The sequence below is a fragment of the Pungitius pungitius genome, chromosome 13 (assembly GCF_949316345.1).
Source record: "Pungitius pungitius chromosome 13, fPunPun2.1, whole genome shotgun sequence".
Classification (NCBI taxonomy): domain Eukaryota; kingdom Metazoa; phylum Chordata; class Actinopteri; order Perciformes; family Gasterosteidae; genus Pungitius; species Pungitius pungitius.
Genome location: NC_084912.1, coordinates 17,937,959 through 17,955,602, shown reverse-complemented (window position 1 = coordinate 17,955,602; position 17,644 = coordinate 17,937,959). Strand labels below are relative to the sequence as shown.

Below are 17,644 nucleotides of genomic sequence, written 5' to 3'. Positions count from 1 at the left end.
GTTCACTGCTGCGATGTGCTGATCGATCCTGTGTCTCAACATGTAGACCATGATACAGCTGTTTTACAGATACATTCACACCTCAATGCTGTTGTACAAACACAGTACTAGAAGTGATCACCCCACACACACAGTGCTGGATCATCACGGCCACTCCCAAGGAACTTCATGTCTAGACCTTTTTGAAGACGTGGATATGAGTGATGGACTGTAGAAAGCCTTTTAAAGGTAGAGCTGGTGATATTCGCTTGGAATCACTGGTTCCACAGAAGAGCAGCTTGAGAAGTGAGTCCATAACACGAGGCCATTTCTAGATGGCCACGTGAGACCATGCATGGTAGAGTCTTCCCTGCTATACAAGCACAGGGACCAGTCCATGTAGCACCGATGCAAAATACTCACCTGGCAAACACTATGGCAATGGGGTTATATTACAAGTTCTTTGTTTTGTCCTTCAAAGTTGGTTATAGTTACCTACAGGTAACATGAAGGTGGGTTGAGGTAAGAAAAGACATGTCAGCCATTGTTTCCAACCTGTGTTTATTAGAGCGAATACACGGTTGGCCTTTTGGACATTTATACAAAACAAACAAGACAGCAGCTTCTGATTGGTCTCCATACTGGCTCTGACCCCGTGTGCTCTCACGGAGACTAGTGTGTGTGTGTGTGTGCGTTGCAGTCTGTGCTGCTTTCCCAGAAGATTGGACAGGTGTTGTCCCTTGCTACTGGCCGAGGTGCTCGTCCCCCAGTCTCTCGTGAACCCACAGAAGGGTTGAAGAGCTCTGGTCCAGGAGCGCGTCTCAAGGACACATGGCGGGCAGGATCCGTGTAGAGCTGCCATGTTCTCACTATTAAACTGGTGAAAACAGGTTCTGATTGAGGACTAAATAAATAACAAGGATCAAGTCGTACTTGCCCGTAGTCCAGGTTCACTCTGTATAGTCCACATGCTAGTCATTCATGGTCAGTCTGTGGAGTCTAAGCTATGAGGTCTCTGTGGTGCTGGAGGAGCGCTGTCATTGATGGTATCACTTGTCTCTTGGGGGGCCCCAAAAGTGCAATACTAAATCCATAGAAAACCCATAGAGGCAACCGCTGTCCCTGTGGAACATTTTCATGTTTGGCACTCGTATCTCGGACAGTCAAAGCAGGTCAACAGTTGGAGATGTTTTAACGGTGCTGTCCCAGCAGCTTGTGCTGCAGGAGCCATGAGCCTCAGCAGCCCTTTTCAGAAACACTGAATACTACACAGCCAGCAACACCAACCCATCCGTTAGTCCATTAAGATCTGACGTCAACCTCAACTTTCACGTTCTGGTCGAGAAATATGAAGAGTAAAAAATCCGTCCTACAACACACGCTGTGCTCAGCAGCACGCTTCCAACGTGGATGGTACATCAACAAAAATAAACTATGCTACGGAGGGTAAAAGCTAGCGATCGTTAAAAAACACACTGACCCAAGGGGGAGAACAGCGTCATTCACAGGACATTGTGATAAGCTGAGCCTGGACCAAACCTGGTATTTACACCACCTGTCATCTACCCCTTTATAAAGTGTCAGTAAACACAGTATCTGGACTAGGAAACGTGTGTGTGTGTGTCTGTGGGGGGGGAGCAAGACCCTCTCTGAACAGTCTTATTCAGCCTGATGAGACGTGTGTGCCTCCGTCCTGGGTCCCCTCACGACTCCACACCGACTCCACCTCCTCACATTAAGTTCTCTATTCCCCAAACCTGCTGGTCACCCAGTCCATGTGTTCAGTGTCAGCTCCCCCGCCCAACACCCACTGGCTGAGGCTGAGGGCTGCTTCCCAGTGCTGGCAGGATGATGGAAACTGATCCGACCCTCTGAGGGAGATCTCGTGTTGAACAGGAGCTCCTCCCCTGCTGTTGGTTACAGATCAGCTAATCCAGTTTAACCCAGAGCCAAACGCAGGCTCCTCCAGACTCTGTCCCGGCTTTTTCTGTGGTGGGTTTGTCCTTGTGCACGAGCGAGGGGGTGTGGCCTCAGCTCCAGCTGGTGCTCTGGAGCTCCTGGCGCAGCCACGAGGGCAGCGCGTGGCCCAGCCGGTTCAGCAGACGCAGCAGGTCCATGTTGTGCTCACGGTAGTGCTCGGCCAGGATGGCCCGCGACTGTACACGCAAAGAGATGGGGAAAGGTCAGAGGTCAATAGAACTGGAGAATCAAAGTCACAGCATACAGAGGGGCTCCATTTAATTCAACATTAATAATCTGGTGTTTTCCAATATTACTGTACCGTATTTTCGCGACTATAAGGCGCACTTAAAATCCTTTTTTTCTTAAAAAACGACAGTGCGCCTTATAATCCGGAGCGCTATATATATGGATCAATTGGTTGATCCATACTGGTTAACGAGGGAGAGTCTGGTGGCAGCAGCCGCGGTAATTTCAGCTCCAAAAGCGTATATTAAAGCTCGTAGTTGGATCTCAGGATCGAGCTGACGGTCCGCCGCGAGGCGCCACCGTCTGTTCCAGCGCTGCCTCTCAGTGCAAGATGGACCAAAGCATTTGCCAAGAATGTTTTCATTAATCAAGAACGGAGGAGGTTCAGAGATATTGTTAATATCCACATTAACGTTTGAACAACGTTAACATGGGAGTGAACGCTTAATAACGTTTGATTTAGCAGAGCCCGATCTAGTGGATGCATAACGCAGCCCCAGTCAACCCCAGATACTGCAGTATCTTCTATTCTATGCGCCTTATAATCCGGTGCGCCCTATATAGGAAAATAGTTCTAAAATTGGCGATTCATTGAAGGTGCGCCTTATAATCCAGTGCCCTTATAGTCGCGAAAATACGGTAATTGTAAGCAAACTGGTTCCAACTAAAGAAAAAAAACATTTAAAGCAGGCTGTAATCTTCCTAAAACCACTTTTAATAAACGTATAAACTCAAATGGACTATTTCCAGCGGAAGAATACAAATGTCCTGCAGCAGGCTGTTGGTTCCTATAGGTGAAGAACCAGGTGAAGCGTAGCTGTACCTCAGGACTCATCTCTGGGTACTTCCTGCCTTTACTCTTTCCCAGACACTTGGCTCGACCTCCTTCCACCCGCTGGCACCAGAAACCTTTGCTGTCATCGTACCTGTGCACACACACACACAGTTCATTTAGCATGTGTCACATGCTAACCTTTTTAGCACCAGGCATTTACACACTAAAACTGGCATATTTATAAAGGATAAAGGGGAACCACTGTGAGTGTGCTTAGATGTGAAAACACACACAATATTTGGAGTTTGGGTTTTATTTCGGGATAAATGGTGTAAGAATGTGTGTCTGTATGCATGTGCGTTACACACATTAGAGCCTGGGTGTAGTTGAAGATGGGAGTGACACCGAGGAATCTCTGGATCCCCTCCATCACCAGAGAGGGGTTGGACCTGAGCAGGGCTCCGTCCACGATGTGCAACTGGAACACACAGAGGTTCATGGGGTGAGAAGCAGCTCATCCAGTACACACCAGTCAGACACCACTGATATCACTGCATCCGTACTATATAGTGGGGATGGAAGCACAGATCAACACACCTGAGAGCGGTACTGTGTGATACTACCATTTAGTTTCTACCCAAGAGAATCTAGAGGGCGGATCCTGCTGTTCTTCCAGTATAGGGTGCAATTCCCTTTGGCAACTAATTGCATCCCTAAACTCTAATGTTACATCTGCAACTGGACAGTAGGGGGCGTAGTAGTAACAGAGGGCAGTGCAGGTTTGACATGTGAAGTGATGCTCTCTGGTGAGTAACCTCGGCTGGATTCAGGGGATGCTGCATAGGTCAGCTATTCAAAGATGTGATGAGAAGACTTAATCACTTTGTAGAGGTTTCCTTCCTATGGCGCATGTTTTTTTGTGAAGGACATTGACATTTTATTAGATCACAAGTTGAATTACGATTGGGACTTCAGCACCAATGTTCTTCACCAGGAACACGGTGAGTAGATGCTGAGTTTGAGAAAGCATCTTCAAAGTAAACAAACAAATGCCATCCAATGAGCAGTCACATGCTGTGTGGAGCATCATGTAAATGGCCCATTTAAGTGTACGTAAGGGGGCGCGTGGTGCCGTGCACGTACCTGGCTGGGCTGGTAGTGCTGCAGCCAGCGCTCCAGGTGAGGCGCGTAGGCCCCGGGGAGCAGGCAGCGTCTCTGGAGGGCCAGCAGGTCCCTGGGGCCAGAGGGGCCCGCTGTCACCACTGCATGGAAAGTGTTGTTTAGGGCTGCAGGGTCCTGGTGGGCCTTCTGGTGCTGTGGTCCACATAAACAAATACAGTTTACCAGTGAACTTTGTTCAAAGTGGGATATGACTAGGTTGTTTTGGGGCATTATGGTACACGAACGGCAAAAAAAGGCAACATCAGCCAGTAAGTGCACGACGGTGCACCAGCACCTCTGGGTCACCGACAGCGTACCAAGCAGAGAGCTTTCATAATGTGGAGCAACGAGCTCCCACCTGGTACCAGGAGTACGCCCGGTCGGACGGGTTGATGAGCACTGCCAGGACTTTGGCTCTGGGGAGCAAGGCAGCGGCTCTCTTAGGCGCCGCTTCGGTGTCAAAGTAGTTTGCACTCTTCTCAAACATGAAATCGGTGCTGACGTTGGAAGGAAATGGGAAGAAGTCCATGTACCTGAGGATCACAAACGGGTCTCCATGTTACGTTTTAGTTATTGGAATTTGATTGAATTGTTCAGGCTGCTTTCTGAACGCGGGAGCCACGTCTTTACCAGTCGATCCCGTTCTCATAGTTGGCTCCGCTGAAGAACTGGATCTCCTCAAAGGTGCTGGGGCTGGGGAAGGAGCTGGTGACAGCTGGGTGGAGGCTCAGGAATGAATGAAGCGCTGTGGTGCCTTGAGAAAGACGCCACATTTAGAATAAGCAGGAAAGAGACGGATGAGGACCAAAGAGACTCAAAGAGAGAAGGGTACCGGTTTTCTGTGGTCCAATGACGAGGAATTTGGGGAGGCGGTCACAGGTCTTTTCTTTAGACCAGATATCTTTGTGTCTCTTGTCGTGACAAGGGTTCTGAAAGATTATCACATGCACACAAGTTATTTGACTTCATCTCCAAACAACGTTGGGATTCATTTGCAAGTGTGAACTGAAATGAATCCTCTGACCTGCCAGAGCGGGTCCCTCTCCTCAGGGAAGATTTGGAAGTACTTCTCAGCGAGCTGGAGGGGGGGCAACGTCTGCAGCCTGAGGTTGGTCCAACACTGGACAAACTTCACCAAAGACTCAAAGGTGTACAGTCCCAGGCGATCGTTGCCATAGTTAGACAGGTGTGTCATAAAGATGCTGATCTGGATGGAGAGGACACAATGTACTTCAGCAAGAGGACCCCAGTGTGTCCTGAAGCCAATATCAGCTGGACAATGAGCAACTGGGAACATGTTTGACAAAAGAGAAATGAGACAGCTGAATTGTAGCAGAATTATGCTATGAACTACGGTGGCCGAGAAGGTTCAGACAAATACAAAAGCAACAACACAACTGCAAACGCCACAACACAACACGAACGCCACAACACAAAATACAAAAGCCACATCACAACCGCAAATGCCACAACACAACACGAACGCCGCAACGCAACACGAAAGCGAAAACGGAAGTAGCTGCCCACGGGAGCGAGCGTATTTTGGAGGAACGGCCACGGGCGCATTTTGGAGGAACGGAGCTGGAGGATCGCTCCCGTGGGCGTTCCTCCAAAATATGCTCGCTCCCGTGGGCAGCTACTTCCGTTTTCGCTTTCGTGTTGTGTTGCGGCGTTCGTGTTGTGTTGTGGCATTTGCGGTTGTGATGTGGCTTTTGTATTTTCGTGTTGCGGCGTTCGTGTTGTGTTGTGGCATTTGCGGTTGTGATGTGGCTTTTGTATTTTCGTGTTGCGGCGTTCGTGTTGTGTTGTGGCGTTTGCGGTTGTGATGTGGCTTTTGTATTTTGTGTTGTGGCGTTAGTGTTGTGTTGTGGCTTTTGTATTTTGTGTTGTGGCGTTAGTGTTGTGTTGTGGCATTTGCGGTTGTGATGTGGCTTTTGTATTTTGTGTTGTGGCGTTAGTGTTGTGTTGTGGCGTTTGCGGTTGTGTTGTTGCTTTTGTATTTGTCTGAACCTTCTCGGCCACCGTAATGAACAGTTGAATTAAAAATGTATAAACACAAAAATATGGTGACAAATTTAAACATGCAGAGCAAAACAGAAATGGAAAGGTACCATAAATAGAGCAAATACTACAATGTGTCCTCTTATGACGGGTGGCTGAGGCCCACAGCAGGACACTGTCTCTTGGTTGTGTATCTCAACAGTTATTACTTCTGCTTTTTTGATGTTTAATATAGAACGAATTCTCCCATTTCTAAACTATTCCACATTAAGCTGTTGTTCATGTTAGCAAGAGCTTGTTTTGTGCAGTGTGATGCAGAGCGCTGCCTGTGGTGGCGTAGTGCTGATGTCCAACAGGAAGTAACACCGGTCATGTTGGTTTAGTCTGACGAGTGTCACAGCGGACCAGCTTCAGACTTACAGGGTTCAGGAGGACAGTGAGGAAGAGCTCTCCTCCTCTGATGCTCTTGTCCAGCTCCTTGGAGCCTCCTGGGTACTCGTTATAGAAGATTGTATGGGTGAACAGACCACAGGTCTGCCTGGGCAACACCTAAAGCACACAGGGAGTTCATTAGTGGATGGGACATTTGTAAGCTCCAGTTCTGATCCATAGGTGAAGCTAGAGCCCGTCTGTCTGGGGGCTCTGCGTGCTGCTCAGCAGCCTGATGGTACTTCAACAGTGGAGCTGCACAGACACAGAGTAGAAAGACAGGAACCAGCCCTCTTTGATGACTCAGTGTGTACAAAAGGAAAACCACTGTAGTCAGCATCTATCGCAGCTAAATCTAAATCTGGACATTGGACAGATCTGCTTCCCTCTGAGAGCAACAACCCAGTGAGCACAAGACGTAATTTCAACGTTTAAATATGGTTGAAATCTGGTTGAAATGAGGTCTGAACGTCTAATGGTGCGTTTCCACCGAGCGGTACGGTACGGGTCGGGTCGGTACCCTTTTATTTGTGTCTCCACTGAGAAAAGTACCAAAGATCCGCACCGTACCACTTTTTGGGTACCCTTCCGTTGGGGTACCTGGCACAGTTGTTTGGTACTAATGGGTGGAGCTAGACTCACTGCAGAACGTTGATTGGTTGAAAGAGTGTCGTCATTTGCGCGTGCCGCAAGGGGAAAGACAACACACGGAGCGCCATTTTTAAACTACAACACCGTCGCAACAATGTCGCCGCGCAGCATTTACTTTAACAGCCACATATCGAGAAGCAAGAACAGGATCGGCTGTATGTCTCCATTGTTGTTTGCGGTTAGCTTTCAGTTTTCGAGCAGTCGAATGACGTCAATCTACTTTCTGTCAAATACCACGCCTATCAAGTAAGGGTACTGTTGGCGGTGGAAACGCTCGCCAAATCATGGTTAACAGACCCGACCCGTACCGTACCGTACTGCTCGGTGGAAACGCGCCATTAGTGCGGTGGCAGCAGCCTGCGGACTGACCTGGATCCCGTTGTGGATGAAGCCCCGGCGGTACCGAGCGGGCCTCAGATGAGGGTACTCCTCGGTGCTGGTGACCTTGATGTCCCACACGGACTTCCAGGCCTCGTAGAGCTGGCTGTGAACTGGGTAAACACCCGAGTGGTGCGGAGCCACTGCATAGCCCATGTCCGTTGGGATGCCGTGCTCCTGGAAGGGAGGAGGTGGACAGGAGGGGGAAGAGAGCGTTAGAGGCAGGAGGGAAGTGAGTCAACGTGAGTACATCACTTTAACCAGTTAGAGACCTCACAGCCTGTCTACATACGACACTGAACAACAGAATCCACATGAGCTCACTTTTCAACCAGCTGCCACAGCCCTGATATTGCTGTCACCAAATTGACTCAATTCAAAAAAATAACAGTCAAATGACCATGGAAAAGTTGCTTTAACTTGTATACTTTGATATGGCCTGGACGTGCATGGATGACATACCTTGGGTTTGACTAGCATGCTGAGGCAACACCATTCGAATGGGAGCCATTTCCCAACTCGACCTCCCTGCATTGTGACCCTCTGTGCCCTCTGGGAGCGGTTTATACAACAGAAGTCAAGTGCACAAAAAGCTCCTGTTGAGCTGGAAGAGGTACGATAGTGCTCCTGTTGAGCTGGAAGAGGTACGATAGTGCTCCTGATGAGCTGGAAGAGGTACGATAGTGCTCCTGATGAGCTGGAAGAGGTACGATAGTGCTCCTGATGAGCTGGAAGAGGTACGATAGTGCTCCTGATGAGCTGGAAGAGGTATGATAGTGCTCCTGTTGAGCTGGAAGAGGTATGATAATGCTCCTGATGAGCACCCAGGGGGAAAACCCATCATTGTTTGAGGCCTTGATAGACTTTCAATGCTTAAACAACTTGTTTGGGTTTTTTCGGATATGACACACATTCATCTTCAACCGTCCAGCTTTCTGATGACGTACACCACCAACTGCTGCTGCTGCCCTCCTATAGAAGGACGTTGACTGGCAAGATGTCAAAGCAGACCCTACCCATGTAGCCACAGAATATGCTATCATGCTCCTTCCCCTTTCCATGCAGCCACGTCTGCAGTGATGATCATCTAACCTGAGCGAAGACCTTGTTGAGCCTCATCTGCTCTGCCAAGACGCTGACGTTGTGGAAGAGGTGAGGCTGCATGTGGCTCCACATGTGAGGGAACCACCAGAAGTCCATCCTGTGCTGCAGCAGCATGTCGTCTCCCAGATCCTCTTCATCAGTACCTGTGTACACAGCGCACACACGTTTGCATGGCGACCAACGTGGCCTGGCCCACAATCTACGTCCACGTTGGTTAGGAATTGAGCCGTCTTCGGTGCAGCTGGCCTCATGCTACTTTACATTAAAAGGATTCCTATGAGCTCCACAGGATGTAGACATGTGTGCATCCCTGAACACTTTGGTTTCATTCTAGAGCGCCGTGCAGGAGGAGTTCTGGGACATTAATTCTTACTTTGTTAAGGTGCTGTCATGGTGGCTTTTATTTCATTGCTTGGACATCACGGTGGTTATTAGAGTCTGTTCCTGTTGGGAAGTCTTTTTTGCACTGCAGCCCTAACGAGTTCGACATATGTAACCTAGAGAAATAACATGGACAGTTCAATACAATTAAATCTATGGTTTAAATACAGGTATTCTGCCACATGCTGGTGGAGATGTGAACACGTTTACTCTGCGATCTCCTTAAACTGTCTCTGCTCTGCTCACTGAAGCAACACAATCTGTGGACAATAGATATCAGAGCCAAGAGCAGCGAGTGTAGTCAACTTCTGCTGCTAACACATCCCGCCAGATTATTTATTCGTTAGGGAACTTTTCTCCTCATGTTACCCTGGTAACCGCAGTCATGGCGGACGGTTGCGTCGATTCTTACTGTGAAAATCTACGTATTTCCGGTTTAGCGGCTACGCTTTGTATTTTCATTTTATGGGAAAAACCACAAAAGGGATTAACGGAGTAAAAAGTTGTTAGTTGGTCTCGGGATAGTTTAAAGTTGACACAAGTGGTTTGTAATACGGACTGAGGCGCATGACGACATACAGAGAGTGCATTGTTGGATTTGTTGTATGATGGTGATGCGTGCGATATACCCGCGGGCCAGCTCCAATAGTAAATAGATTTGATCATGCGGGCCAAAGAGTTTGACACATGTGCCTCAAACCCTGAGCCCTCAGTGCAACATAATTGGGACAGAAGAGAAGTTTTAGTTGTGCTCGATGTGTTCAAATCGAGTTAGTTGTATATTGAGTTGATACCAATTGTTTACTAATATACTAAATATCATTGTGCATCTAATTTTAGGACTTTTCCTGCGTCAAAGGCAGAGATGATGAGTTCTACTCAGGAAAGACAAAGAAACAGAGCTTTGTGTTTCAAACAACACTTCATCCATAAAAGAACGTCAGATGATCCATACCCGTGTGATAGAACTTTCCAGAGAATCCCAAATTGAAGGTGAAATTAGGAACCAGTGCTCTCAGCTTGTTTTGAGTATTGAGCAATGCCTGTGAAAGGATGAAAAAAAAAAAAAGACAGCTCATTACTCGTTTCATTCAAGACTGAAGCAGGAAGAGTTGAATACAGTGACAGAAGGGTTCTTTGTTCTCAGCGGTTTGGACCGGATCCTTTGGGCTCTGGCAGTGCTGGTCAAGCCTCCAATGAAGGTGCCATCATTTCTCACACCTCAGTGCATCAACTGCACAATAGACTACAAGCAGGGCATTGTTAGACGTCTAGCTTCTACAGGCGGCTGACAAATAGCTAAATGAAATATCCCACCAGCCATGACCACTCCCCCCCCCCCCAACACACCACGCTCCTCATACACACTTAACAGGACCCTCAGCAACACCCAGCATGTCTTTTAAACATGAATGGTACATTCATGATAAAAAGTACTTTGTCTATCTGGACAGGACCCCCTGTGAGTGTGACATGGTGGGAAAATCACTTCATATGTTACTGGTGAAGAAATAAATCAACACAACACAAAAACCTTAGAATTATGAAGATTGCCTGAAAAATAAATCATTAGCAGGGTATAAAGCCCTATAAAAGATGGAAATACTGGGCTAAAGACACATGTGGGTGGTCACGGAGAGGTTTTAGTGCAGGCCTCACAATACAATACACAAGACCCCCTGAAATACATTAGGCCTTTCACAGCTCAAAATACTGATCTCCTGTGAACACCACCTTGACGTTAGCAAACGGTGGCTCAGCTCCTGATCATGTTTTAAGCTACTTCCCAAATCCACCCTTGCTTCTAAATAATAACTCAACAATAGCCATGGCTCATCCTACAAACTCAACTGATAGTTTGACAACACTTCCATGGCATACGGCCCGAAGTCAACATCTCACATCCAACTCTATGCAAGGTGAGAGTCCGGGTCACCCACCTCCACGTCAGACACCTTCATCCGGGTTCCCTCCTTGCCAACGAATATATCATCCACATCCACCAAGATGTGGCGGTCCAGAGACAAGCACAGCCTCTTCCCGGTCAGGTAGGCGATGGAGTCAACGAACACCAGCTTGTGAAGCCAGTAGTTGAGATTGTTTCCAAAGAGAACCCTTTGAATGCCATCATGGAGCCCCAAGTCCTGGACCACTGTGGCATGGAGGGCCCGCAAGGGGCTGGGTCCAACATGTGCTAGGGCCTCAGAGGACTTGGTGCTGGCCAGAAGAACTGGCTCATAGGTAGAGTGGTTGGACTGGAAAATGGTCCAGTCATCCCCTGGTAGAGAGCCCTGCTCCACCTGGTTGGGCTTGGTGATGTAGAGTAGAGGAGCATTGGGGTTGATCCGGTAATCCCTGAGTCCCAGGTGGGAGTGGAGGAAGAGGGGGAAACCTTTGAGCTGTGCACTGTGGAGCGAGTTTTCATTGGCTTTGAAAAAGCCAATGACGCCGACTCCGTACTCGGTACAGTACTTGTCCAGCAAGTCGCGATTCCAGGCGTCCAGATTGACATATTTCAACACATTTTCATAGATGATCAGTGTGTAGCGCCCACGGTTGTGCTCCGTCAACGTGGGCATGTCTCCTTTACCAGGCGCGATCTCTGTCCGGTAGTGGAAGCGGCTGGACTCCAATATGGCCACGATCTCCTGGCCCAGCTGGGAGTAGATGCTCTCCACAAACACCAGAACCACAGGCTCCGTCCTGGTGGAGTCCACCGCCTTCACCTGCTGCAGCCGGCCCTGCCGTTGGGGGAGGTAAAGAGGTGCCCTCTGGACTCCTGACCCTCCTCCAGCGGCTGCGGTGCTCGCTCCCAGCGACATCGCCCCTCCTCCGCCACAGTCACTGAAGGGCAAAGGGGGGGCCTCTTTGATTTTGGGGCTGTTGGAGACGTAGTAAGCTAAGAAGGCCATGGACAGCACGCAGAAGATGATGAGGGCCAGGATGAGGCGGTGGAGCTCCAGCTGGCGGACACCTCGCATTAGCTTCCACACACCCAAGCCAGCACCTACCATGGTGTTTGAGGGGAGAGGCAGCACCAGGCAGAAAGGTGGAGGGCGGGTGAGAGGAGGGGGGAGTGGAGGAGGAAGATTGAGCAGTAGATACCGGCACTGATCTGTGCTGAGGAATAGCCATTTACTTCAGGTCACCATGGCCAACATCATCCATTACCTGCTTGGCACCTGTCGCCCTGCAGCGCATCGTACAATCCAAGGAGGACAGGATGAAGGATTGTTTGATGGATCAAGTGTCTAATAATAGGCAATCAAAGAGGGGGAGGTTCTGTCTCAGGCAGCTGAGCAGGTGTCTCTACGTGTGGATGTGTCCATCTCTAGAGGCGTGCGTAGTCTGAGCAGTGAGATCGTCCGTGCTTCAGGGCGGAGCCCCCTTGGGCCCCTTAGCCTGGACATCCCAGAATGACACCTAGAGGATGAGCACAGAGGGAGGTGTGATGAACAATAAACAGCCTCACATTTTAAAACAATTCCATTCTCATTAGGGATGAGCCTATTAAGAAGAAATTTTGTTTCGTTTTTTGCGCCGAGTTGAGACTCACCTGGAAAACACTGCAGATCAGAAAACTCTTTGATCTGGATCCATGCAAAGGACTCCTGCAGGAGAAAGATGGAGAGCAGATGGGAGGGGGGAGGAGGAGAAAAGAGAAAACACTTGGATAAAGCTGAAATGACGACAAGAAGACAGGCGAGGTGTATTCTCTATTTGAAGTATGGAGGGGTCCTTCAGAGGGATGAAGTCATTCATCTGATGTGCAGACAGCTGGAGCAGTCCAAGCATTAGGGCAGAAATAAATAATGAATTACCAGTTCAACAACAAAATCTAAGTAAACAATACGTAGTGTGTGGGAGTCCAGAGAGCTCAGCAGCAACAAACATCACGCAGCTTCTGTTGTGTTTGGCGCTATGTTTGAGGTAAAGATTAAACTGTCACCTGACCATCGTCATCGCCGTAGCAACTGCCGCCCAGGCTCCCGGGTATAATATTCAGACAGGTATCCAGGAGACCCCGGTAGTTAGCATATTTGCGATCGCTCATTTGGTTGTGTATTCACAGTGTTTGCATGTAGAAGGGAGTGTCTGCTGAGCAGGGCCCTGCGTGGATGTTGCTCCACTCTCTGGTTGCTGGGCTCTTGCTCCTCGCTCAAGCACCTCAATTCAGAGTTGTTCTGATCAAAATAAGGGAAACACTGTGTGATGGCTTTGGGTCAGTATTATAATCAAGGGCAACTACTCGGGTCCTATAGACGTTTGAGGAAATGACTACTTTTGTTGATTTTTTCCCTCAGTAAACATTGTAATCATAGTATATTCAATATACTCAATTCAGCATGATGCTCATTTAGTAAATAACGCTCCATTTACAGTCAAATAGACCATACACCAGGGTTGTGAAAATCAGTCCACAAACCATCAGGGACGTCACCATGGCTACATCCTCTTCTTATATACACACTGAACATGTTGATGCTTGATACGGACACGTTAAAGAAATGTCTCCGTCAGCTCGTCTTCAGTACGGATGGGCATCATTTGGGGTTTTAAGTTTACAGCAGAGCTCACTAGCTGCAGACCGGGGTCGAATGCATGTTGTGATTTAAAACCACCACTTCTCAACCCAATCGAGTCTGTGCATTCCAGGCAGGACGATACCCTCTCAACCGTGCAGACAGATTAGAGACATAGCGGCAATTTTCAAATGGAGAGAAAAAAGCTAGCAAAATATGAGAAAAAGACAAGTGAAAAAAGTGAGAAAGAGGAAGACGGTGACAGAAATGAACAAAATGAATAGCGAGCAGCGAAAATACATCATTTAATCCAGAAAGGGGAAATTCCACCTTTTTTCCTTCCCTTTATTTAAGGACTTTATTTGAACATGCACAATTTGCACATTTTATTTATTTGCTCTTATTTTGAAATGCAGTCCTACTGTAGCATTCCAATAATGTTCCTCAAAAGCTGTACCAGCTCTCCTTCTGTGCCTTCTCCCCTTAAACAGACCCCCCCCCGCCCCCCGTTGATTTGTTTCTTCACTCCCCTTTCCAATCCCTTAGTGTCAAAATGAAAGCCCCTTGCAGGGGATTTAAATTGTAATGCTTGTGATGAGGCCTATCATCGAATAACCCTTTAGTTCAGATTACTTCTACTAAACCCCATCACACAATCCTATCATTTCAAAATAAAAGACCCACTAATTATATGTATCTTAACATGAAGCGTAAAATGAATTGTTTTGTTGAAACACTTGTTGCGCTGTCAAATACTACTACTTGTACAAACACTAGTACTACTGCCGCAACCGATACTACTACTAATATTTCTACTGCTAAGAATCCAAAACTACTACTTACAGAACTAAACCTTTTTGATTGGAATAATGTTTTTGGAAATAACATTGATTAGTTAGTTTCGGGATGAATAGTTTATGGAAGGAAACAAGGTGGCAGTCATCATTGAAGATTAAATATGTAGTGAAACTGAGGGGAAATTCTATTCAACACTTGACTGCTGCTTGATCAAATGTACAAGTATCACTTCATTGTCCAAATTAGAACCTCTAAATTAGGAATGTAAGGGCAACACCTTCCATAGAAGACAGTAATGGTGGGGACAGGGGCGGAGCTTCCTCCAACTATTCATTAAAGCCTACCTGCCGTGTCTCCACTTGTTTGAACAGCCTCTCCAGGTACAGAAGCTCCTCCGACTTGGTTCCTCCTCCATGAGGGAGGAGAACTACTCAGAGGCTGATGAACACGAGGCCAGTCAGTGAGAGAAGCCAAGGCAGGCGAGTAGGAAAGAGTCTCCAGCAAAGGTCATACGGGCTGACACTCCATGTCAGAGAGATCAAACTCATAAAGAGAAGCCACGCTTTACACTTCTTCCCAAATGTATTATTTCTACCCACTGTTCTGTTATCATCCTGCACATTTCATTTGTCATAATGCTTTTCTGCTATTTTCAGCATGTTGCACTGACTTGGTGGAACACACCAGAAGTGATGATCTTCTTCGGTTGGAAGAACCGCTGTCTTAGTGTTCCAGGTATTTTATGTACGTATAGGTGCAACTAAAAGGGGTGATGATGCATGGGGGACAGTTATTACCACAAACTAAACACACAGGGAGACGGGTTGCATAAGATTGTGTAGAATAATTTGTTACTAATAAAAAATTGGACCCTCACTTTAAGAAACAAAAAAAGGAGTGGTTTACTAAAAACAACAACAGCAGCTTTTCCTTTTTGCAGATCAACTGAAAGAGCATCATTGTGAAATAATACCTTCACTTGTCAGCTTGAAAATTCACTGGATGTGCAAACAGCCAACACCCTCATTGGGATCGCTGTTGAATGATAAATGCATAACTACTGTATATTGTTATTGTGTACAATGCCTTATTCAAGGAGTGACTGATGAGTTCGGCCTGATCAAACACACCTGGCTGTGGCATCAAAAAATAAATATCCATCAAAGTGAGCGTCATTATAAACACAGACAGACTGCAGCGTGCTGAAGTGATCATCAGCCTGATGCACGACGCTTACAGAAGCTTCCATGCAAAGCAGTGGGACATCTTCACTGTGTGAACTTAACCACTCAACACAAAGAATACGGATGTCCTGATGTCAACGAGTAGTACAGGTCAAAGTACTAGGCCCAGTCAGTTTTTTACCCAGACAAATGGCTTCATTTATTAGCAGTTTTCAAAATACAAAAAGGACTAAATGATTTTAATTTTAAAATAATTTTTTGTTATTATAAATAAATGAATTTGGAGTTGACCGACATCATCAATGCACCCAAAGCCTTCTAAGCCTGTTTTTAATCCGTTGGTTCGTCTCTGTATTGACGTCATGATGCAGCTACACAAGCAGTAAACTATGCTTACTGGTGCCAGGTCGCAGTCACACCAGTGCTCTATGGCACCGGGTTCTGGTACCCAACCCTATCAGTAATACCACGTGATGCTTGACCAAAGGTTAGGTAAACTGAACAAAATCTCACCAAGCATTCAACTGTGCATAACTGGATCTATGCAATTCTCCTGCAGGGTCTGGATTCAGGTCCCACGTTTGGATACTTTTCACAAGAGGAGACCCAACTCGTGGCTTAATTCAGTCGTAACACTTCATTCAGGCTGGAAATGCACCTGTCTTCTCCCAAGTCTCATTCAACAAGTGACTTTTCACGGTTTCTTTTAAATGATTCCCATGAAAAGACTATCAAACCCACGTGCACCGTCGTCACTACGCAGCAGCAGGCCCGGGTTTGGGTCTCAGTGACCCGAACCCGGTACCTCATAGCTGACGTTACATTACACTGTTGGTAACGCCACTAATGAGCCACCTTTGGCAAGAATGAAAGAATATACGTTAAAGTGCACGTCGATGACGTCACTCCTAAAGTGCCATAACAGGTTACCGAAAAGGCGGGCGAAAATGAATAAAGGGAAACTTTATCTCCTGCTTGCTCTTCGGCAATTCTAACTCGATAGCATGCTAAGCGCTAGCTCTGGTACGCAATAGTACATATCAGAATGTAGCTAATGCTAGCATAGCTGACGCCAGTTTACTCTCAGTAGCACCCGTAAACCAAGCAGTCTCCTGCACCTAGTTCGTATCCTGTTGCCTCGGTGGAGCTGACGTTTACGTACATGAACCCAACATATGAGACTCCAGCACAGCCCCCATCCCGTAACGTTAGAGAACCACTGGGGTAACGTTACGGCTAACGTTAGCTGCGGATGCTACGACAGCTAACTAACGATCCTCAATGGACTCCAAGGGGCTCTGGCCCCGTGCCTCATACCGGTCCGTCAGCGGGGAGGCTCTTACCAGCATTCGCTCTCAACAGGCACCGATCCGACAGGAGGGACGAGGACAACAAGCTCCGGCTTTCAGAGTGTAAAGTGAACTTCAGCACATCGCCGCTTGGTCTGCCATCTTGGATCCACTGAAACCCGGACTCAACCAAGTCTGTCGTGCCGGGGGAGGTTCAGGATGGAAGCCTCGGACCGATGGACCTGAAAAGTTTATCTCCACAGACCTCCATCCAAAAGAGACAAAGAGGTTAAGGTGTCACTGTTAATGATGACGCGATGACGAATGATGCGTTGTGCACAAATACATAAGGTGAATTCAGGTATATTGGGACATCAGATGGGAAAAGCATTCAACTTCTGCCTTGAAAGGGCTTTGGGAAAATATGGGTGTTAATACTTAGGACTAAAGTGTCATGAGACAACGTAGGTGACATCACACAGGAGAAGTTATATATATATATATATATATATGTCAAAGGGCGGCCTACTATTAGGCCCCAGGTTAAGGAGCAGATTGTATAAAAGGGGGTGGGAGCTCACCTGGGCATTTCATTCTGGTGATTCACACACATGAGAGCCGCTGATGAAACAAGCTGCTGTACTGGGGGAAGGGAGCAAGTCAACTACTGTTTTCCCCTTATTTAATATGTTATAGGCTTTGCATTTGTATCTTTCTATTTTCTTGTTGTAGGGCGTCCTGCTGGGATGAAGGCAGTGATAGAGCAGCCATCCTGCATGTGTT

General features: G+C 47.3%; 1 protein-coding gene across 2 annotated transcripts; it reads right to left on the bottom strand.

The window, feature by feature from the left end:
- Positions 1-521: 521 nt before the first annotated feature.
- ndst2a (N-deacetylase/N-sulfotransferase (heparan glucosaminyl) 2a) lies at positions 522-17,141 on the bottom strand. 2 transcript variants are annotated; one of them, XM_037465716.2, is made up of 15 exons: positions 16,916-17,113; positions 12,624-12,678; positions 11,008-12,490; positions 10,023-10,110; positions 8,675-8,829; positions 7,574-7,759; positions 6,545-6,673; positions 5,148-5,330; positions 4,956-5,052; positions 4,754-4,877; positions 4,482-4,656; positions 4,106-4,276; positions 3,331-3,440; positions 3,011-3,113; positions 522-2,135 (listed from the first exon to the last, which is right to left on the bottom strand). In XM_037465716.2, the coding sequence occupies exons 3-15, from the start codon at positions 12,079-12,081 to the stop codon at positions 2,010-2,012; spliced, it is 2,721 nt and encodes a 906-aa protein (XP_037321613.2). In that variant the 5' UTR covers positions 12,082-12,490; positions 12,624-12,678; positions 16,916-17,113; the 3' UTR covers positions 522-2,009. The 2 variants fall into 2 exon arrangements, with proteins under 2 accessions (XP_037321613.2, XP_037321614.2); XM_037465717.2 differs by lacking the exons at positions 522-2,135; positions 3,011-3,113; positions 3,331-3,440 and having other exon boundaries at positions 4,146-4,276; positions 4,441-4,656; positions 16,916-17,141.
- Positions 17,142-17,644: the final 503 nt, after the last annotated feature.

Coding starts and splice junctions, on each gene's coding strand:
- ndst2a (XM_037465716.2), bottom strand. CDS start 12,081: ATGGTAGGTGCTGGCTTGGGTGTGTGGAAGCTAATGCGAGGTGTCCGC. Junction 4,878..4,955: donor CATTGGACCACAGAAAACCG/GTACCCTTCTCT, acceptor GTCTTTCTCAAG/GCACCACAGCGCTTCATTCA. Junction 4,277..4,481: donor GGGCGTACTCCTGGTACCAG/GTGGGAGCTCGT, acceptor TGTGGACCACAG/CACCAGAAGGCCCACCAGGA.